The 22,167-nt window shown below is 37.3% G+C and overlaps 3 protein-coding genes and 1 non-coding gene across 6 annotated transcripts; 1 reads left to right on the top strand and 3 right to left on the bottom strand.

The window, feature by feature from the left end:
- The first annotated feature begins 213 nt into the window (after window positions 1–213).
- Window positions 214–2,650, top strand: LOC103932811 (tubby-like F-box protein 5). Its single transcript, XM_009342458.3, has 5 exons — window positions 214–492; window positions 976–1,332; window positions 1,427–1,514; window positions 1,630–1,759; window positions 1,851–2,650. The coding sequence occupies exons 2-5, from the start codon at window positions 976–978 to the stop codon at window positions 2,518–2,520; spliced, it is 1,245 nt and encodes a 414-aa protein (XP_009340733.2). The 5' UTR covers window positions 214–492; the 3' UTR covers window positions 2,521–2,650.
- A 1,484-nt stretch (window positions 2,651–4,134) lies between these two features.
- LOC103932812 (anaphase-promoting complex subunit 10) lies at window positions 4,135–6,035 on the bottom strand. The gene is made up of 6 exons (XM_009342459.3): window positions 5,855–6,035; window positions 5,702–5,762; window positions 5,513–5,605; window positions 5,177–5,247; window positions 4,512–4,616; window positions 4,135–4,417 (listed from the first exon to the last, which is right to left on the bottom strand). Exons 1-6 carry the CDS (start codon window positions 6,031–6,033, stop codon window positions 4,348–4,350), a joined length of 579 nt encoding a protein of 192 aa, XP_009340734.1. The 5' UTR covers window positions 6,034–6,035; the 3' UTR covers window positions 4,135–4,347.
- Window positions 6,036–6,321: 286 nt separating this feature from the next.
- On the bottom strand, window positions 6,322–6,395 carry TRNAN-GUU. The gene has a single exon. It is a non-coding gene; the product is annotated as a tRNA-Asn (tRNA).
- A 1,122-nt stretch (window positions 6,396–7,517) lies between these two features.
- LOC103932813 (U-box domain-containing protein 5) lies at window positions 7,518–13,061 on the bottom strand. Of its 3 annotated transcripts, XM_009342462.3 has the most exons (7): window positions 12,907–13,061; window positions 12,501–12,757; window positions 11,761–11,835; window positions 10,801–10,986; window positions 10,284–10,391; window positions 8,727–9,886; window positions 7,518–8,610 (listed from the first exon to the last, which is right to left on the bottom strand). In XM_009342462.3, the coding sequence occupies exons 3-7, from the start codon at window positions 11,812–11,814 to the stop codon at window positions 7,854–7,856; spliced, it is 2,265 nt and encodes a 754-aa protein (XP_009340737.2). In that variant the 5' UTR covers window positions 11,815–11,835; window positions 12,501–12,757; window positions 12,907–13,061; the 3' UTR covers window positions 7,518–7,853. The 3 variants fall into 3 exon arrangements, with proteins under 3 accessions (XP_009340737.2, XP_009340736.2, XP_009340738.2); XM_009342461.3 differs by lacking the exon at window positions 12,907–13,061 and having other exon boundaries at window positions 12,475–12,886; XM_009342463.3 differs by lacking the exon at window positions 12,907–13,061 and having other exon boundaries at window positions 12,618–12,886.
- Window positions 13,062–22,167: the final 9,106 nt, after the last annotated feature.

Raw genomic sequence — 22,167 nt, 5'->3', positions numbered from 1 at the left:
ATAAAAAAAAAAGTAGACAACTATTGCCACGTGTACGAAAACGAGTCACGACACACCGGATTCCCTCCATCAAAATTTACAGCACACAATTTCAATGTTATCATTTTAACGGACTATTAAACCACCCCCGAAATGCGTAAAGCGCAAAAAAAGCGCATCGGATCCGTTTCGAGCGAGCGAAATACCGAAACTCTTTTGCTCTGCTCTGCTGGGCCGGCGCCGATCGGAGCTCTGTGGTGGCGGTGCTGACATGGGAAAGGAGAATGCGGTGGCGACGATGAGAAGGCGATCTAGGAGGGCCTCGAAGTAGAGACCCCAAGTCGGAGAATATCATGGTCGGGTGCTGCTGCTGAGAGTTTGGCCGTGGTTCTCCGATTTGCGATCCCGGGAAGTTCTGAAAGCTTCTCCTCCGCCTGCCGCCTGCCTTCGGTTTCTGGAGTCTTCGTCGCCATCGTGAAGTATCTGCTGTGAGTTTTGGGGCTGGTTTAACAGGTTGGTTGGCTCTCTGTTTTTCCCCATTTTTTGGTTGGCTCTGGTTTAACTGGTTGGTTGGTTGGTTGGCAAAGATTTAAGAAGTAATTATCTTTTTCAATTTTTATTGATAAAATTAATGGGTTTTAGTTTGTTCTAAAAATTACAGATTTTTATGTATATATATTGTTTATGGGGGTTGAAGAGGTTATGAAATGGAGGAGAGAAATGTAATTGGAAGAAAAAAGATTTGAAGTTTTTGGAGTGGAGGAATTATGTTGTTTATCCTAAGATTTCTCTCGAACGTAGCCAATGTTAATGTCAAAACTATGGCCGATTTGTTTCACAATTTGAATTTGAATCAAGGATAATGGGTTTAAATTCATTACGACTCGATGGTAACTTTAGAATTTGCCTGCTTGCTAAGGTTTTGGTCTCGAAATCCTTGTAAAAGTTTTTACTCTTTGATTTGGCGTCATGTTCTGATTGATATGCTATGTGTAGATGTCGTTCAAAGGCATTGTTCGCGAGCTGCGGGAGATGAAAGATGGAATTGGGAGCATGTCAAGGCGAGTTGGTGAGCGGAAGCTTTGGCGTAGAAGGACGTTGTCACATATTGCTCCTGATATGGCTCCAACCCCTCCAACTGATGTGATTCAGCAGGGTCAGTGGGCGAACTTGCCTCCGGAATTGCTTTTGGACATAATTCAGAGGGTAGAAGAAAGTGAAACCTCGTGGCCTGCTCGAGCTGTTGTTGTTTTTTGTGGTTCAGTTTGTAAGTCGTGGAGGGACATTACAAGGGAGATAGTCAAAACTCCTGAGCAATGTGGAAGGCTCACATTTCCAATCTCATTGAAGCAGGTGTTGCTTTATTCTAATGCCTCTAAAGTTTGTGCTTACTTGTACTGATTGCCTCCTCTGAAATAGTGTTTGTTTTGTGGTGTGCTTTGTGTAGCCGGGGCCTCGCCAGTCTCCAATACAGTGCTTCATTAGAAGGAATAGAGAAACTTCCACATTTTATCTGTACTGTGGTCTGGCACCATGTAAGTAGCGTTCTTATTAACATTCTCGTTTTAGATTATTTGCCACGGAGAAGTGTGACGAAAAGAAATCTTATAAGTTGCTACATGATGTTCACTTATGCTATTAAATTGACAGCCGAGGGCGAGAAAGATAAATTACTGCTAGCAGCCAAAAGGATCAGAAGGGCAACAAGCACAGAGTTCGTTATATCTTTGGTTTCAGATGATTTTTCTCGAGCCAGCAGTACATATGTTGGTAAATTGAGGTAAGTGTGCTCTACTATAATTTGCAAATATCTCAGTCAAGTTATTATTAGTTTATGTTCTCGACAACTCATTCAACAATTGTTTTACCAGGTCCAACTTTCTGGGTACCAAGTTCACCGTATATGACAGCCAGCCTCCATGTGATGCGGTACCCAAACCAAATAATCGATCATCTCGAAGGTTCCATTCTAAGCAGGTATCTCCAAGAGTACCAGCGTGTAACTACAGAGTTGGCAACATCTCTTACGAGCTCAATATTTTTTGCACGAGAGGTCCAAGGAGAATGCATTGTGCTATGCACTCCATTCCTGTCTCGTCCATTCAGGAGGGGGGCACCGCCCCAACACCAACATCGTTGCCACAAGCCTATGACGAACAATTTGCTGTCTCACCAAGTTCAAAAGAAAAGGATCTGATCACAGAGTTCAGCTCTACAACCCTCTCGGAGCCAAACGTGTCTGCCCTGGGTGCAGAGCCACTGGTTTTGAAAAACAAGTCTCCTAGGTGGCATGAGCAGCTACAATGCTGGTGCCTTAACTTTAGAGGGCGCGTTACAGTGGCTTCTGTGAAAAACTTCCAGCTTGTGGCAGCTGTTGATCCGTCCCACAACGTTTCGGCTGAAGAGCAAGAGAGGGTAATCCTACAGTTTGGAAAGATCGGAAAAGATATCTTCACCTTGGATTATCGCTACCCGCTGTCCTGTTTCCAAGCGTTTGCGATCTGCTTAAGCAGCTTCGACACCAAGCCAGCATGTGAATGAAAAACTTGGTTGTAGAACATGATCGTCATTTGCTGAATTCTGTTCTGTAATTTCGAACCATATCCATGTTCTATGTAAAAGTTCTTCGTGCTTGATCGTTTAATTCTGAAAATCGCAGCTATTTCAATCAGTTCATTTTTCTCATGGCTGCCACTCCGGAATTTGTCTCGTAAGCTGTTTTTTGCGGTGCAACTGAATCTAAAACTAGAAGTTGAATGAATGTCATCTGTATATAGGGTTACGAGGGCCAAGCATCCATAGATATGTACGCATCACTTGACGCATCATGTTGGTATTAAATGTATTCAATTAGTGTAAGATGCCGAAGAATCGTTCTTGAACTTTCTTTGTTCTGGTCCTTGTGGAACAGTAACGACATGAGTACTCATTACGTTGTATGGTGAGAGCTGTATACAAAATGATGTTTCTCTTTTTCTTTTTATTATTATTATTTTTTTAAATTATTAATAGGAGAAATTGTAGCAATGGTTCCTCAACTGTAATTTGTAATGATCTCTAAACTAAAAATGTATGACTATTGGCCCCTTAACTCCTCAAAACTTGTAGCTATAGTCATTTTCTTCAACTCAAATGAGTTACGTGCCACGCACATGAGGCTAAATCGAAGGGCAAATATGAAAAACTAAATGAAAAAAATTGTAGCAGTGGTCCTTCAACTTTAACTTAACTGGGGAAATAGTGCCTCAACTTTAACCCAATTAGAGCAATTTGATTAAAGTTGAGGGACCATTGCTACAATTTTCTCTTATTAATATTATTATTAAGAAAATTTAGGGAAGGGGGAGTTTCTAACACAGCGTACTGGTAGAAACCTAACACTCTATTCACTAGTATCTCTAATTGTATAAGTATCTCCGATTCTCCACGCTTATATGACAGATTTTCAACGTAATGAGCGACAGATTTTCAGCTAATGATGAGAGAAATCTAGCAAAATGATATGCTTAAAAAGTTCTAGATCTAAAGTAAATTCGCACTCGAAAAGGATGATTAAAGAGATTCGTATGAGTCATGCGCGGCACTTTAGGTGACACATGCTTCATTTTGTAAACGACATGGATTCTTGGATTCTTGCTTTATTGCATGGTTTTGGCATCTCATAAGTAGTTTTAGCTAAAAGCTAATTACTTCTTGATCAAGTCAAAGCTTAATGGTCAAGCATGCTGATTACTCTACTACTGTCGGACAACGACGTTTCAAGTTAATAATGTTGCCGGCAGACGACAGACCTCAGCGTAGCAAGTTGTGTAAGTTGGCTATAAAGTAGACTCAAAATTCAAAGAAGCTTTAGGTATCGTTTGGTATGCAGACGGGACGGGACGGAACGGAATGGGACGGGACGGGACGGAACGGAGCGGAGCTAGAGTAAAGATGCCCTTGGATGGAAACAAGGAGGAAGAAGGAGACGGAGAGGTTATAATTTTGTGTTCCACGGATGTGGAACGAGTCGTTCCAGGAGGTGTGGTGGAACGAAAATTCACCCAAAACTCGTCCCGTGGAACAGCTCGTTCCATCCGTTTTAGGTGCACCAAACGTGAGACGGAACGTCTTGTCCCACTCTGTTCCGTTCCGTCCCACATACCAAACGGTACCTTAGAGAACTCGGTTGAAAATTCAAATTATGTAATGAATGTATCAAACATCAGTTCATTGCCGGTGAACATTACATCGGAGATTCAAAATGTTACAAATATTACAAAGAGAAACTTCCTCGCGGCGCTTAGAATGTGGTTTAGGGATTCCGTCCAGTTTCAGTTCAAGGTCCGGCATTTCCCGTCTCTTTGTTTCTTCGTCGGATCACATTTCTCATCTCACAGTAGAATAGGTAATGAACTCCCTTGAAGTAAACTGAAACGGCTGATGCGGAATAGGGTTCCTGCGGTGCACATTGTAATGAAATAAATTTAAAAGAAATTCACACTATTTCTCATATCAGTAATCAGTGAGCAAGACAAGATAAGGAGACGCACGGTCGAGGGCCGTAAACTTTGATCTGGCGCACGTGAGTGTCTCTCCCATTCAGGTGATTCGATAACACAGAGATTTGCAGCATAAAAGTGTTGACAAAAGTTTCCCTGCCAAACATATTTGCACAGAAGATTTCAAAACTCGAACAATAGTCTAATAAATTGAACATGACCACCATATGATCTATTTTTGCAAATGTTTCTTTAAGCATATCATCATCATTCATCAAGCAAATCGGATGCAAGCTTATCTTACCGTCATGTCTTTGAACTACATTGAAGGGAAATGGAACAATCACTTGTTCGATTTGTTTGTCTTAGATTCATATCACGACTTTTGTGCTATCGCAAAATGAAATAAGATGTCATTTAACCCAATTTATTTCCCAACTTCTTTCTCATCTCTCTAGTAATTAGGGAGAACAGATACATTCTAAATATTTTTCAATGAAGTATTAGATATCAGATCAAGAAGACGAATTGGACAACTAACTTTTGAATTGTTAACAACAATATCCTACCCATCAAGCCACTACTCACCAAGATTTAAATTTGAGCACAGATGGAATGACACAACAATGCATTGTAATCAAAACAATACAGAAACGACATGTAGAAATATGCATGACTACAAATGCTCGAAAACAAACAACGGTTTCACTGCATACCTTGGATCATTTCCAGACAGTGATATATGAACCCAACCCGTTGGCTTATCAAGCTCCACAGTTTTTATGTCCTACAATCATTTGCAGCAAGATAGCCAAAAGTTAACCTAATTGGGTCTATGCCAGCATCACAATGCAGTATATTACAAAAGATAATATATAAACAATTAACTGTTTTTCTTTTTGGTACAAGCGATATTCTAAACTACTCTAATCTAGTATTTCAACTCGGGGTACACTGACTTGGCCGACTTGCCTAATTCACAATTGCGAATAATTCACTGTTCAAACCAACTAACCAAGCATAAAACCACCCAGAAGAGATAAACATACTACCTTCAAGTTGTGAAAGCCGTCGCCAGCTCGGATTGAGATCTTACACGGCGTATAGCTCTCATCAAGCTTGAAATCCACATAGAGAACAACAAGCTGAAATTTATTTTTGGTGGGAAAAATAAAAACCCATCAGTCAAAATTAAATTTTGGATTTTTAAACAACTGAAAAATTGAAACCTTCAGACGTACTTGGAGCTTCACTTTCCTCTGGAATTGAACGTTCACCAAATGAGGCTGCGCACCGTCGGATCTGCAAACCAAGAACAAACAAACAAAATTAAAGTTCAAAGATTTCAAATTTTTTAGGGACTAAAAAAGGGAAAGGGGAATTGAAGCAGAGACTGCCAGTAGGTGTCGAGATTGTCGTCACGGAGAGACGAAACGCCATTGCCGGCCTTGCAGGAGCTGACACTCCAAGCAGCCTTCTTGCCCATTTCTCTGAGATCGTCGTCGACTACCAGCAGCTGGTTCCCTCCCGTCAGCTTCGCATCCTCTTCTCCCTCCGATGACTCCGTCGCCATTGCCTCCTCTTCTATGATTGATTCTTTGAACAGGTATTAGAAGAAAAAGAACCGTAATTTGATCGAGTTCCTAAAACCCAAAAAAGCCTAGCTGGATAGCAGAAACCAATCAAATCAAAACCCTAAATCCAAAATCTGCAAAAGTGAAGCGATTGCCTCGGTGAGGAATTTGAATTGTGTCTTCCGTGGCCTTTCAGGGGTATGAATGAAAAAAAAATGAGAAGTTTTAGTGGCGCTGGTTAAATTGGCCGTTTTGATGGGAGGAAAATTGAATACAGCAAAATTTTGCGCTAGAGGAAGGGCTTGAACCTTCGACCTTGTGGTTAACAGCCACACGCTCTAACCAACTGAGCTACTCCAGCTTTTATTATTTTATATTATCCCTACATATTTTTCAACAAACAGTATTTCATAGAGGTTAACACCCATTTACTTTCTAACAAAAGTCCACCGAAACAATTGTTCTCTTCAACTGAAGTCAATAAGTTACATATCATTTGCATGTCATTGACACTCCAGAAATGTTTTTATGCACTTGTTCTTTACTATATGAGGGACATAGAAAGTGCGTCGGAGCATGTTGAAATGTCACTAACAGTCCTCTATCATATAATAGTTGGAGACTTGCCACTAATAGAGGGTGAATGAGATTAGAGTTAACGATTTAATGAGTTAAATTGTGTGGGAATACATGATCCAAAGGTTACTAGAAAATGAAATCGTATCTTGTTTGATTTGGGAGAATGTGTTGATAAAAAAAATTAACTAGCGCGCGTGAGAATGAGAAAGGAGAATCTAATCCAATGCTGCTTGTGAAATAAAATTTTATCTTGTTGGATTTTTTTTTTTTTTTTGTGTTCGAAACAGTTGATAAATGATTGGGCGTGGAATAGTTCATGTCAGAGAGCTGGGCAAACCGTTGGAGTTTTAACATCTTCCTTCTCAAAACCGCCAACAGGATCCTCTCTGGATCCCTTTGGTGAGGATTTTGGGAATCCATGAATAGGATCCGTGAATAGTATTTATTCATCGTACATCGTGCAGTTAGTTTTTATCAGGTACTATTTATGTTTAATTTTAAATAAAAATATTTAAAATGATTTTTAACAGCACAATGTACGATGAACGGACACGATTCACGGATTCCGGGATCCTCACAAAGAGGATCGAGGATCCGGATTCTCAAAACCGTACCTTTTCCCATTGAACTTCACCAACGCTTGCCATTTTAGAGCACTTAACCCAGGCAACCACCTGACTAATGCATCTCCAAGTTTCCACTTACCATCAACTGCGTGACAACATACAAGGAAGATAAAAATCTGATCCAGCACCAGCGCCTGCACACTGAAGCTCCGGCTTCTGAGCTTCTGAAGCCGTCCTGATACCGCTGAAAGAGCGTAGCAGGATTGTCTTTCCCGGCTCATTGTTCATTGGTTTAACTGAAACAAACGTGAAACCTTACAAAACCAGGCAAATTACAATGACAAAAGGAAAGCGCATCAAATAACATCATATTGTATACACCTTATTTAGTATGTATATATACAGCAGCAAAAGGGAAGAGGATACATTATGAATGAAGGAAAAAGCCCACGACTTTGCTGAAATCTAGAAACCCGATAAAAAATAAACTAAGTGAAAATTAGTATATGATTACAGAGACCTGCCAACTCCTTTCCGTATTTACCTACAACGTGAGGATACTTTTCCTCACTTCTTAAGAACCACAAAGCGCTCCAGCCTAGAAGCAATTAGTCTTACCGGGCAGAAGAGATTTGGAGACGCTGTGGCATAAGAAGCAAGCCAACAGAGAGGCTTCATTTCTTCTTTTTCGGTGCAAGGGAACAGGGTTTTGAGAGCATGGACATTAATCCTGAAATCTTTGATGATTTCTTTTCAGTAGAGCAATTTCCGTCGTCTCTGGATGCATCAAGGTCAGTAGATCCAGAGCATTCGTGCTCATTGGCATATTTGAAGTCTCTTAAGAGCCGTCGCACTTCCAACGCACTTGTCTTTGCTCTCTCTGTCCCCTTGTTAGATAAATCGACAAGCGATGGGATAACACCCTCGTGCATGACCAACTGACAATATTCATCACGCTGAGAGCATAAAGAAACGAGGATATCAACAGCATGCTCTTGGTCCTCACTGCTGCCTGTCTCGAGGAGTTCAGCAATAGAAGCAATGCATCCATGTGTTTCAGCAATCGAAATCCTGGCCTCTTCTGTATCGCACAAATTTTTAAATATAGAAATGCAGACTCCTGAAAGAACGTCATCTTTAAAGAAAGAAACCAATTTTGGTATGCACTCCAAAGATACAATTTTTGAGCAAATGTCCTTAGATAAGGACAAGTTACGCAAAATCTTAATGGCTTGTCCTTGTAAATCTTTGTTCTGGGAGTCGAGGAGTTTTAGAATGGATGTAAGTGCACCAGATTCTGAGATCTTAGACCTGCAATACTGGTGGCCAGACACAACTTCCAGTATGGCAAGAACTTCTTCGGTTACCTTTGAATCAAGATAATATGCCAGCAGATTATATGCCTCTTCACGTAGATATGGTATCCCATTTCTACAGTAGGCAGCAAAAACGAAATTAAAAGAATCTAAAAAACAACTGCAGTATGGATTTGATGCATAAAGGCATGCAAGAGTAATGAATTCCCAGCTACAAAATAAAAAAATTACCTGCTTTTGCTCACAAAGGTCAGTAATAATTCCAATCCATCCCTCTGAGCTTTTACATCGTCCAGGTAATGGGCCTCCCTCAAAAATTTGATGAGAGTTTCAACAAAATTCTTAGATGACATAGCATGGGAAGCTTCAGGATTGCATTTCAAATGGTTTTTGACGTCTTCGACAGCCTTGCACTGGGATTCCCATTGGAGTTCACCGAGTTCAGATGGAAATTGCACACCAGTCTCGCGTTTTTTAGCAGTCTGGTAGTTCAGAGAATCATTGTCGTTCTGCACCAAACTCGAGCCATTTTCAATCTTATTGCGTGATGAGTCCGAATTGTAACTGGTATCTAAGGACCCAAACGATATATTGCTGAAGTCCATCTGTAGGTGAAGATCATTCATAGAGCTGCCTAAACTAGCAATGGAAGTGGACGATGTTTCCCATGAGAGGGCTTCTGGTTGCACACTTGGGTCCGGAAGGGCAACTCCGTTCTGTGTACACCACCTTGAAATTAACTCCTTCATGGTAATGTTCGGAATCAATGACAGGTTGTTTAGTTTCACATTAGTATTTGGGCATGTATCGTGACCCTCATCAAACCACTTCTGTATCCACATCCTTTCATATGTTTGTCCAGAATCAATGACAACAGGATCGTACATCATTCCGGAAGATATTCTACACATAAATGCTTCAGGAGGTACAGCTCCACGAAACAAGTTTCTTTGTGCCTTGGACTCGCCATAACCAATGGGAGATTCAATTTCAGCGTGTTGATTAGATTCAAAACCATTTCCAGAATTCTCAGGAACAAATGATCCTTGTTGCTGCTCTGAGGCACTCTCTGTTTGCTTTCCCGTTATCAACTTTCCATGCTTATTCAATAGATACATGAAATAAGTCAAAATCTGTTTTTTTCGAGTTTCATTGTCACCAACTTTATCTAGCAGCTTCTTAATAGATCTTTTCTCCATTAAGATTGCCTTCGATGATGTAATATGGAGCCTAAGGGATGCAATTTGAAGAGCCTTGATTTCATAATGCTCCCTTTGGTTTGATCGAGAAGAATCATTATGAAGCAATTCTCGAACAACCCTCCCTGCTTCTTCTTCAGATGGGTCCAGTATAAATGTTGCACCTTTAAGATCATCAGCTACTTGAGAGATCTGCAAATGACATTTCATCATCATCTCAACCAAATAACTGAGACTTAATTGGTATGAACCAACATAAAAAATTATAAATTATATGACACAGATTATGGTGATATCGAGCCCAGCTGACATTACTTTTAAACAAAAAGCCCCAAATCATTAACAAAATATGCTTCCGGAAAAGAAAAAAAAAAGGCTAGGACGTCAAACCTTCAACATTGTTTTGATTGATGGATAATATCTATAAAGGTTTGACTTGAGCAATGATCAATCAAAAAATGATTGTTGTACTGTTGCATGCAGGTCTATGCCCAGCACCCCAATCTAAAGGGATTTGGATTGTGGGAAAAGGAATGACAAAAAGATCACGCAAATTTTAGTAGGAAAAAGGGAATGTAAGTTGACAAACCTGCATCACCAACATCATTGGAACCCAGTTCTGAATTTCCCGTAAGCTTTGCTCCAACAAGTTCCTTGATTTTTGACATCTTAAAACTATCACATCCCCAGTAACTGCCTGCAAGTCAACCATAAAATGACAGGTAGGTACACAGTTCATATTGGACAAACCGTAATGACAAAACTAAAGAAATTCCTTGATTATGCATTTCAACACAGCTAACGCGTAGGCGTTGGAGAAAGCTTCATAAAGAGAGTTTCTCAAACGTAAGTTTCATTGGGAAACGTGACTACCTAATGCAGAAACAATTGTAGAGGTTTCCTAGAAGAATAAACATCCTAAAAAGGGATGCAGTAGGGAGCAATTGCAGCTGCTGTTCCAGCAACTAATTTCAGAAATATTTTTTTTAAATATTTGAATAGCGATTTACAATATTGACACATTTAGAGAGAGAGAGAGAGAGAGAGAAACAGAATTCATCTCACTCCATGTAATTTCTTATACTAAATCATCCAAAGGTACAAACCAGGTAGAGTTTACTAGACTCGCTGCAATGCTGAAGAATTAGCTTGGCTTTCTCAATTCCACTATTTAACAAGCATAGAGCCTGTATTCCTGTTAAGCAGCGAGGTCGAGCTGCTTCTATCTCTGGAAATATCCTGGAGATTTTATCTACCAACCTCAGAAGTTCCGAGCACATTAAACGATGAACCTGTTACCACGAATAACAATTATGTAAAAATTTCTAACTAATATGACTAAACAATTAAATAAAAACACTTAAAAAGTTTAAGGACACATAAATCTCAAGTCTGAGGTTCCTCAGAATATCCATTAGAATTACAAGGAAACATGATCATTGTCACTTTCCTGAAATTAGGTCTCAGTTAAATACATCCTAACATCTCTTCTTTTTTTCTTTTCTTTTTTTTCCCACACAATTGCAGAAATAGCATAAGGGTAATATTCTGTTATCTTGAAGAAAGATCAGTAATTACGTGGTTTTTCTCGTCCCATGTATTATATTTGCAAACAGCACCATATTATCTCCTTCCAAAAATCAGCTATTGGTTGTAAAAATAGTCATGCCTTTAGCAACGGCGACAGATACCAAAAAAACGACAAGTTGTGTATAAATTTGGACTTCATTTCATAAGGAAAACTAATGAAAATGGCTTGAAAACTTTGAGTTTTAATCAAAAGGACAAAAAGGTGTTGTAAGTGAATAGTACCAGGAGTGACTTTTTAGAGTAAAAAAATGTTCTTGTCGTTAAAAGTGAACATTACCAGGAGTGTTTCATTAAAACTCCCTATTTCATAAATCAAATACAGGCTAGACAATTCACAATTTCATTAGTTTGGTTTAAGAAGAGTTGTCCCTTGTTGTAAGTGACAAAAGTTGATCAGACATCGATGCAATGAATGCATCTTCAAAATTAAACATCGAATATGCAACAAAATAAGAGACTTATTTAGCATATTATACCTTAAAGGAATGATGTTTTCTCGCTGCCTCCACCACTTCAGCACCGTTACCCATTCGAGAGAAATTATCTCATATCTGGGCATTCAATAAGAAAAAGATGGTTACTTTCATGTGTTTGTAACATATTATGAAAACAATCTGATATTCCATAAACGTCAATCCATATGCAAAACGATGTGATTCAGGCACAAGTTCGGAGCAAACCCAAATTTGAAACTTTATAGTTTCACATTAAAGCATTAGTCAGAAATGGTAAACAAGAAAAGTCAAGAATTCATCAAAAAGTAACACTCGCCATAAAATTAGGTTACAAAGTTTATAACATTTCCATATCAAGAACCATATGCAGAGTCTAGCAGAGCTCTTGACACAAAAGCAATTTCATTTCTATGCAGCATAAACGAATTGTTTACCAATAACGGAATTCGGGTACATAAAAATCATCACAGAAGACCAAATTTGATAACTTCAACCGGGAAACGTTCATGTTTGGATTCATGTACGCCGCATAGATTCATAATTTCACATACTAACTTGCTAAAGTTCTTACAAATTATTAAATAATACTCGAGTTCTTGCACAAGTTTGATCGACTTTGAGAATAAAGTTGAAGACTGCAAAAACTTATGCAGGAGGACCCCTTTCAATCTGTGTTTTCTTTTATTTACATCAATACATGACAATGAGAATATATAAATACACAAAAAATATGACCTTCCAAACTGAAAAGAGGGACTCACCCAGTGAAGAAGAATCAGAAGTATGCTCACAAGCTTCCTCCTCAGTCTTTAGCCCGACAGAAAGACTAAATTTTGAAAATAACCACAACCCAATTCCTAAACCACACAAAATATTACCTTCAAAACATTCACCTCTCAGAAACACCTTGAAATCCCCACAAAGTTGTCCAATTTCCAGCAGAATTCAGCTTCTTTCAGTGTTGAGAAGCTATCCCAGAAAACAGAAAGCAGAAGAACAAACACTTGGTCTGCACAAACTATTCAGATTAACAAAACCCAGAATTAGATTCCTTCTGGGTAAACCACACAAACGAAAGAAACACCTATCAAATGAAGTAGCTTTCATATCCAAAAAGCAAAAAATAAAAGAACCCAGAAAAAATAATAACAAAAAAAATAAAATTACAATTTTCAGAAAGTAAGGCGTTGCCGCTGCATGCGCCCACACGAAGGGCAACCAAGTCTTTGCACTACAAAACCAAAAAAAATGCTAGTTTTGGACTTTAGGACTGATGCAAATACCAGTCAACGTGGACTTGGCCAAAAAAAAAAAAGTAAATAAATAAACAGTCATCGTGCACGAGGCCTTCTGGTCTTCCACGACCCCAGAGAGCAAAAGCAAAAGCAACCATCACCACTTTCGCTCCGTCACCTTTCTGTGACGGCTGTGATGTTCAACATTTGACTTTGGGGAAGGAAAATTTAACTACGTAGCTTAAGCTTGATTAAAACGACTTCATATGAAATAATTCAATAGGTTTTTCTATTAGCATCCAACATATTATTGAATGACTTCACATAAAATATTACTTATATACTCTAATACAAAAAAACTATTTAGTCCTCGTAAGATTATGAATACACCTCCAGATCATTTTTACAGTATATTATTTTCTTCAAGCTCTCGAAGCCACTCTCACCCGCTGTTGAACTCAACAACACAATTTAATGCAATGTCATTTATTACATATCAGTTTGTATTTATAATATTTCATTCGATTGGTTGAAATCTCTTCGGAGAAAATTGAACGGGTTTGTTTTTGATATGATTGAGTTTGTTGTTACCTGTTGGGCGTATACAAAAGACAAATATTGAACACCTCATGAAGCACTTAGGACAACTTGTCATTATCCTTACATTATTGTCCTTACTCAAGCCAATAGAAGTAATAGTCTTCAATGTGATGGGTTGATGATGATGGGCACTTCCGAAATTCTCTTGAACAATATTTTGAATTCACTTGCTAAGGTTGCAAAGGCTCTAATCTATTTTTTGCAAAACTTGGTTTGCACTCTATGCTTTTGATCCAATTTCTTCAAATTCAAAATTTAAAATCCCCTTGACCGCTATTCGTTCGATGCTTTTGCAAAACTTGGACCGCTGTTCATTTGTTTTTTCTTATTTAATAGAGATTTTTCATGAAATGATCAAAATAATTGACAATAAACTAACTCAAGAACTAATTTTATCAATTTTAATTATCAAAAACTAAAGTAATAAATTATACTAATTATAAATGTTATTTTGACTAAAAAACTTTATTCGCAAAAACCTTGGGAGGGAGGGACCTCTGTCAAATTGATCAGTTTGGCTTTTCCAAGATTTATTTTGATTTTGTTTTCTTCCGGCCTTGGCATTTGGTTTGCGGGTGACTTGACTAAAAGCACAAGAGCAACTCCACCCCAATCCACTTTGCGCCAGCACCCAGCCCATTTATCCACTTAATTGAACAGTAACAGACTCAATGAACAGTAATAGGCCAAAACATCTCCACCCCAAAAAAAAATGTGCTGGCACCTAGTCTAAAAATGCGCTGGCACAAACGATCTCCACCCCTACAAAATGCGCTGGCACCCAGTCCATTTAAAATATTAAATAATTTTTTTATAAAATAATAAAAAAAAAATTTTTAATTTCGGATAGGATTTTTATTCAAATGTAGAAAGTGTAGAAAGTGTAGAAAATATTGAAATATGGTGTAAGGTGGAAGATGAGGGTTATGTATTTATAGAAAAAAAAATTAATTTTTTACAATTTTTCTGTATTTGTAAAAAAAATTTTGACATTTTTTAATTAATTTTTAATAATTTTTAATGTTGTAATTAATCTGGACCGTTGATCTTTGATCGGACGGTCCAATTTAAATTTTTTTTACCGTTGGAAATCCAACGGCCTACAAAAACTCGCCGTTGGAAATCCAACGGCTCTGAGGAGGGCCACGTAGCCCTTTGACAGACTCAGTCCACTTGCCCTGCACCGCGGGCCCCACTGCCTGCAGTCTCTGTCGGCTACTCGCCATCTCCACCGCGTGTTGTGCACGCGCCAAGAAACGGACCGGCCTCTGGGTCTGTCCATTTTGGGCTGGCCTGCTGCCTGGCGTGGGCTGGGTGCCAGGTTGTTTCACAGGCTGGAGGGTGTGGACTGGGTGCTGGGCTGCTAATTTGACAGGGTGCTGGGCAAAAAAGTGTGGGGTGGATCTGCTCTAAGGAACCTCTAAAAGTGAAGTGTGAACTCAAATATGGCCCATCACATTTTGAAGAGTCAGTGGAAGACTGTTAGTGACGGTCAGTTGTCAATCCTAGTTCTTATTAAGAAATATCTATGCGCATCACAACTCAAAGAAAAGAACTAAAGAAGTACTCACCCAAATGAATAATAATAGATCTTAATAAACAGTAATTGATAAAATGTATCTTCATTTTTAAAAAATGAGCTGACCTAAAATCTAGTTAGTTCGTATTAAAATATTATTATTATTTTTTTATAAAATAATAAATACAAAATTAATTTTTAATTTCAGATATAATTTTTAACAAATCTTGTCATGCCACTATCATTTTCCGAAGGTATTATTTTGAAATAAAATAGTACTTAAGATATGAAAATGAAATGTTTTGAATATGTTGTAAATAATTGAAATAGACTCTAAACCTGAGGTATGAAAATGTAATTTACCCAAGTTTTAATCAATGAAGTAAGAAAAGGAGGAGTGAAAATCTAGGATTTGGATCCTCTCCGGATCCCCTTCCTGGGATCCGGGGTTCAAGACACAAAGATCATTCATCAAAGATCGGCCACAATTAAATGTTTTTTTACCCAAAACGAGATTGCTTTACTTTTAAAAATATAAAAAGTATTTAATTGTGGCCGCACGATCTTTGATGAGCGATCATTGTGTCTTGATCCCAGGATCCCCAGGGATCCGGAGAGGATCCAAATCCGAAAATCTAATTTCTCTTTTTAAAAAGCTCCTGTACCTGCTATATGGTTGTCTTGTCGACCGACTCGACAGACAATCTTGTAGTAAATATTTCATGGCTCCACAAATCAACACATGCATGCAAGCAGGCCACCCGACGAAAGCAAATTTCAGTTCACCACAGAACCAAAATCAACAACTCCGAAAGCGAAGATATGCATGGTTCAACAATAGTACCATTGCAGAAGCAGTTCTGAAACTATGGAGTCACTAAAAGTGCTTTTGGCTTAGTTTTCAGTATGAGTTGCATCATGATGATCAATCAAGTCAGGCCTCTCAACATATACCCACACAATAATCATATCGTATCTTGGCCAATTTAGACAAACCATAAACTTCTTTGATCGCCTCTACTGGATATATATAGCATTCCCAGACTTAGATACATGTATATATATTGTATGGTATCGTGTATGCAGCATAACAATACACATTATTACAGTCATGCATACACAGTAGTATCAGTTGGTATATTGAACATGTGATCATCAAGCGAAACTTGCGGATGCTGAACCATGGCATGCTCATTGTAGATTTACCAAACAAATGTACGGTAGAGGCCTCTACGATACATATGTTTAGCAGTTTAGGTACGATGCATGTTACACTCATGAGTAGAATTTACAATTAAAATTTAGTTTACGGAAAAATAGTGTGGCTCACGTCACAAAGAGGAAATGATGGGACATTATATGCTAAGCAGCTAACACATACTTCATCGAATCTTCTGATATGATTAGGAAACCAATGCTAAACTAAAATCACAGGAAAAATTCTTAGCGGATTATTTTTATGTAATTTGATCCCCTTAAAAGTTGTTTATTCTCATGCTTACGCTAGCTTAGCATAAGATGCCTAATCAGGAGCAACCTGCAGAGCTTAAAGCAAAAAAAGAAATCAAATTGACTAATTTAGGGTTTATGAAAATCCGCCACATGTGCGGGAGCGTGTTGAGAGTTATCCCACATCGGTGAGGGACAAGGTTTGCTATGTGCTTATATGATTTTGGGCTACTCCCCATATTGCCAATTGGTTTTATGGTGGAACCCCAATTTCATCGAGTTATATGGCATTTTAGCTAAAATTTTCTCTATGATGGTCAATTGAAAGATTTGGTTTGTAGCACATGTTTCATATTCATAAAGAATAGGAGTTATATGGCATTTTAGCTAAAATTTTCTCTATGATGGTCAATTGAAAGATTTGGTTTGTAGCACATGTTTCATAGTCAGAAAGAATAGGAGTTATATGGCATTTTAGCTAAAATTTTCATTTGAGATTCCCATAATTCTTCATTTTGGGTCATGAGATTTGAAATTGTTAAACATGGTCCTGAGTTTATCCATCGTCAATCATTTGGTAATTCAATTAAAAATCTCTGTTAGGTAAGGACCAATACAACAAAAATATTCTCAACCAAATAAACAATGGGTCAAAATAACTTAAAAATTAAGGTATTTTTCTCATTTGTTTTTTCGTATTTAACGAAAAATTTTCACGAAATGACTAAAATGATTGATAATAAACTAACTTAAGAACTAATTTTATAAATTTTAATTATCAAGAACTAAGGTAATAAATTATATTAATTATAAATGCTATTTTAACTGAAAAGCTTTATTTGCAAAAACCTTGGGAGGGAGGGACCTCTGTCTAATTGATCAGTTCGGCTTTTCCAAGATTTATTTTGATTTTGTTTTCTTCCGGCCTTAGCTTTTGGTTTGTGTGTGGCTTGACTAAAAGCATAAGCAACCTCTAAAAGTGAAGTGAGTGGTGACATGTAGGGTCGAATTAAAAACTCAAAAGTACAAGAAACATATATGGCCCATCACATTTTGAAGAGTCAGTGGAAGACTGTTAGTTACAGTCAGTTGTCAATCCTAGTTCTTATTAAGAAATATCTATGCGCATCACAACTCAAAGAAAAGAACCAAAGAAGTTCTCATCCAAATGAATAGTAATAGACCACAATAAAATGTAATTGGTAAAATGTATCCTCATTTCTAAAAAATGAGCTGGTCCAAAATCTAGTCAGTTCGTATTAAAATATTATTAATTTTTTTTATAAAATAATAAATAAAAAATTAATTCTTGATTTCAGATATAATTTTTAACAAATTTTGTCACGCCACGTATCATTTTCTGAAAGTACAATTTTTGTAGAAGATGGTTAGGTATTTTTATATATATATATATATTGGTCAAACTTTTATGTATTTTTAAACATTTTTTTTTGTAAATTTTTATAATTTTTTTATTAAGTTAATTAATCTGGATCATTAGATTTCAAAAAGGTTGAAATCCAACAGCCCAAAAGTGAACACGTGGCCCATGGTGAGATTCTGACATTTTTTTTAAAGTCTGGAACGCACGCCCACGCGCTCGTGTATCCCAAGCGCCAGTCGCAAAAAAGAATCAGTTGTGGCTGACGTCATGCTGACGTTAGATAGGTCGGTTCCTCACTCAGTCCATTTTGGGCCGGCCTAGAGACTGTGGTGGACTTTAGGTCGGTCTATTTTGTGGGGTGAAGTGGGGTTTTAGAGTGTTCGTCTATTTTTTTAAGCTTTAGGTCAGGCTCTTAGAGAGGGCTGGAGTTGCTCTAATCACTCAGTCTCATTTGAGCCTGGCTTGTATGAAAAGTCTTCTAATAATATTCTCATCTAGATATTTATCATAGGTAAATATTTCCAATCTTCTTAATCTGGTGGGTCACCACTAAATAGTGATTGACATTAGTGTTTGTTTTATATGAGAAACAATATGGAAGAACTTGCATGTAACATCGTGAACACGACTATCCTCGTCATTTTTATGTACCTCTCGTTACTACATCGGATGCATAGAGATAGAATAATTAGGAATAAATGTTTTGCGTTTACATCACTTGCTCGTCATGTAATTTGTAGACACAAGAAGATATATTCATTAACACATACGATTTTCTCACAAATAGCGTGACACGTAAAACCTTTGCCTCATAAATGAATATCCGATCATAAATGAGTTTCCAATCATATACTCATGCTAGCCATAATTGACATTTTCTCATAATCACTTGTTTCATATATATTTCTACCGAGAAATGCAAATGAGACTCTCTCAAAAGTGAAACTCTCCATAAACTCTTTGTCACCTTATGTTTTTTGTGTAATATTTTATAATATTAGCATAGACATTAACGTTAAACTATAAAGTGCAAAAAAATTCCACTTTGAGAGAGTGTCCTTAACATTCACCTTTTCTTTCTTTGTTACAATGACTTTGATGTTCTATTCTGGCTAGAGCAATAATTGTCCAGAGGCAAACCTCATGTCATTGTTCTACTCCAGTGAAGTGAATACCATCTTTTAAGTTTTAACCCAACTGCTTCGTTGAAAAGCTTATAAATCTTCTTCATCTTAGTGGCCTTTTCACTTTCTTTTGTTTATGTTTGTAGCCAACCTCATTAATTTATTTACAATTTACAGTAACGTTACAGGCTACACAAATGTTTTAAAAGTCGACAAATTTCAAAAATGTTTTAAAAGTCGACAAATTTAAAAAATGTTTACTTGTAACAAAAGTTACCGCGTAGTTTAGTTTTTCTTGAGAGATTACAAAAGTCTAACAGCTTAAAGCTTAAGCAACATCTGCTACAATTATCTTTAGGACAGAGGTCAACCTTACCTTTCAAGATTTTAGTTTAAAATAAAATACGCTCTCATTAGTCATTAGCATAATGTTTGAACAAGAACTCGAATACTTGTTTAAAACAATGAAGCATGCATAGTTTTGGGCCTTCGTGAGGCCTAGAAATGACGTTATCATTTTGGGTTCATGTTTTAAAGTTTTATGAAGATTTATATCAGGAAAAATAAAATTTGTGGAGAAAAATATACGAGCCCATCTTAGGCGTAAAGGGCCGGCATGCATTGCTTGCAAATAAAAACCCTAAACGGACTATCCCTAACATGCGGTTGAGATTTAATAAAGGATCATTTTGGTTTAAGTTCTTAATCAATCTAATTGTTAGACTGAAATTTTATTTGTTTAAATATTTTAATCGAGATCCTTAACATTATTTAAGAGATTTAATTCATACATTTATGTATTTGATGTCCCACAATAAACAATTCAAATAATATTTTTAAAATATAATAAATACTTAAAAATAAATATTAGAGTAATATTGTTCTTCACAAAATTATAGCAAGAAAATAATGTACCCATATAATTATTAACATATTTTAAAAAATAACCACTAATATATCTTGAAACATAAAATAAATACATATAATTAGCATGGGTACATTTAGCAAAATTAAAAATGGGTACAAATAAATAAAAAAATATGGGTACAACTACAAATAAAACTTTAAAAAATATGGGCACAAAAAGAAATTAATATATGGGTACAAATAAAAAATATGGGTACAAATACAAATAAAACTTTAAAAAATATGGGTACAAAAAGAAAATTGGTACTGTCACATCCCGTCCCGGGGTCCACAACATCCTGAGCCCGCTCCACCACCGTAGCACGATATTGTCCGCTTTGGGCCCTGACCACGCCCTCACGGTTTTGTTTCTGGGAACTCACACGAGAACTTCCTAGTGGGTCACCCATCGTGGGATTGCTCTCGTGCGCTACTCGCTTAACTTCGGAGTTCTCATCGAACCCGAAGCCAGTGAGCTCCCAAAAAGCCTCGTGCTAGGTAGGGATGAGAATATACATGTAAGGCTTACAAGATCCACTCCCCTGGGCGATGTGGGATGTTACAATTCACCCCTCTTAGGGGCCCGACGTACTCGTCGGCACACACGCGGCCAGGCTTAGGCTCTTATACCAAATTGTCACATCCCGGCTCGGGGTCCACCACATCCCGAGCCCACTCCACCACCGTAACACGATATTGTCCGCTTTGGGCCCCGACCACGCCCTCACGGTTTTGTTTCTGGGAACTCACACGAGAACTTCCCAGTGGATCACCCATCATAGGACCGCTCACCGCGCACTTGTGTACTTAAGCACTTTTAGGTTTTTATTTATTCATATTTTATACACTATCACACTTTATGGCTTCGTTACCTTTCATGTGTTGGCCAGCAGAGCTCGATTTGGAGTCATAGTGGACATTCCGAGTTGGGGTATGTCATATACAACTTAAAAAAGGGTTGCAAATTAAAATTTGGTACAAACTAAAAATAAAAATATATGATAAAAAATTTAGCTATAAATATAAATATACCAATTGTAACATTTTTAACACTAAATGAATATATTTAGAAATAAAAAATATTTTATTGTTGAAATAATTAATGTTGTTATTAATACTCAATAAATTTGATAAAAAATTAAAAAAAAAAAAATTTTAATCAATGAAATAAGAAAAGGAGAAAGAAAATCTAATTTCTCTTTTTAAAAAGCTCTGTACCTGCACCTGCTATATGGTTGTCTTGTCGACCGACTCGACAGACAATCTTGTAGTAAATATTTCATGGCTCCACAAATCAACACATGCATGCAAGCAGGCCACCCGACGAAAGCAAATTTCAGTTCACCACAGAACCAAAATCAACAACTCCAAAAGCTAAGATATGCATGGTTCAACAATAGTACCATTGCAGAAGCAGTTATGATACTATGGAGTCACTTAAAAGTGCTTTTGGCTTAGTTTTCAGTATGAGCTGCATCATGATGATCAATCAAGTCAGGCCTCTCAACATATACCCACACAATAATCATATCGTATCTTGGCCAATTTAGACAAACCATAAACTTCTTTGATCGCCTCTACTGGATATATATAGCATTCCCAGACTTAGATACATGTATATATATTGTATGGTATCGTGTATGCAGCATAACAATACACATTATTACAGTCATGCATACACAGTTGTATCAGTTGGTATATTGAACATGTGATCATCAAGCGAAACTTGCGGATGCTGAACCATGGCATGCTCATTGTAGATGTACCAAACAAATGTACTGTAGAGGCCTCTACGATACATATGTTTAGCAGTTTAGGTACGATGCACGTTAAACTCATGAGTAGAATTTACAATTAAAATTTAGTTTACGGAAAAATAGTGTGGCTCACGTCACAAAGAGGAAATGATGGGACATTATATGCTAAGCAGCTAACACATACTTCATTGAATCTTCTGATATGATTAGGAAACCAATGCTAAACTAAAATCACAGGAAAAATTCTTAGCGGATTATTTTTATGTAATTTGATCCCCTTAAAAGTTGTTTATTCTCATGCTTACGCTAGCTTAGCATAAGATGCCTAATCAGGAGCAACCTGCAGAGCTTAAAGCAAAAAAAGAAATCAAATTGACTACTTTAGGGTTTATGGAGATATATACATACATATATATATATATATATTCTACTCACTAAACATATTTAGTTAACC

This window comes from the organism of the source record quoted next, unplaced genomic scaffold (genome assembly GCF_019419815.1).
Source record: "Pyrus x bretschneideri cultivar Hongxiangsu unplaced genomic scaffold, Pyrus_bretschneideri_v1 Contig8, whole genome shotgun sequence".
In the NCBI taxonomy this organism is placed as follows: Eukaryota; Viridiplantae; Streptophyta; class Magnoliopsida; order Rosales; family Rosaceae; genus Pyrus; species Pyrus x bretschneideri.
The sequence above is the reverse complement of the archived record's forward strand: the minus strand, read 5'-3'. Positions and strand labels throughout refer to the sequence as shown.

Coding starts and splice junctions, on each gene's coding strand:
- LOC103932812 (XM_009342459.3), bottom strand. CDS start 6,033: ATGGCGACGGAGTCATCGGAGGGAGAAGAGGATGCGAAGCTGACGGGA. Junction 5,763..5,854: donor AATCTCGACACCTACTGGCA/GTCTCTGCTTCA, acceptor CTTGGTTTGCAG/ATCCGACGGTGCGCAGCCTC. Junction 4,617..5,176: donor CTGTCTGGAAATGATCCAAG/GTATGCAGTGAA, acceptor TATGTTTGGCAG/GGAAACTTTTGTCAACACTT.
- LOC103932813 (XM_009342462.3), bottom strand. CDS start 11,814: ATGGGTAACGGTGCTGAAGTGGTGGAGGCAGCGAGAAAACATCATTCC. Junction 9,887..10,283: donor CAATGATGTTGGTGATGCAG/GTTTGTCAACTT, acceptor TGTCATTTGCAG/ATCTCTCAAGTAGCTGATGA. Junction 8,611..8,726: donor ACCTTTGTGAGCAAAAGCAG/GTAATTTTTTTA, acceptor TGCCTACTGTAG/AAATGGGATACCATATCTAC.
- LOC103932811 (XM_009342458.3), top strand. CDS start 976: ATGTCGTTCAAAGGCATTGTTCGCGAGCTGCGGGAGATGAAAGATGGA. Junction 1,333..1,426: donor TTCCAATCTCATTGAAGCAG/GTGTTGCTTTAT, acceptor TGCTTTGTGTAG/CCGGGGCCTCGCCAGTCTCC. Junction 1,760..1,850: donor ACATATGTTGGTAAATTGAG/GTAAGTGTGCTC, acceptor TTGTTTTACCAG/GTCCAACTTTCTGGGTACCA.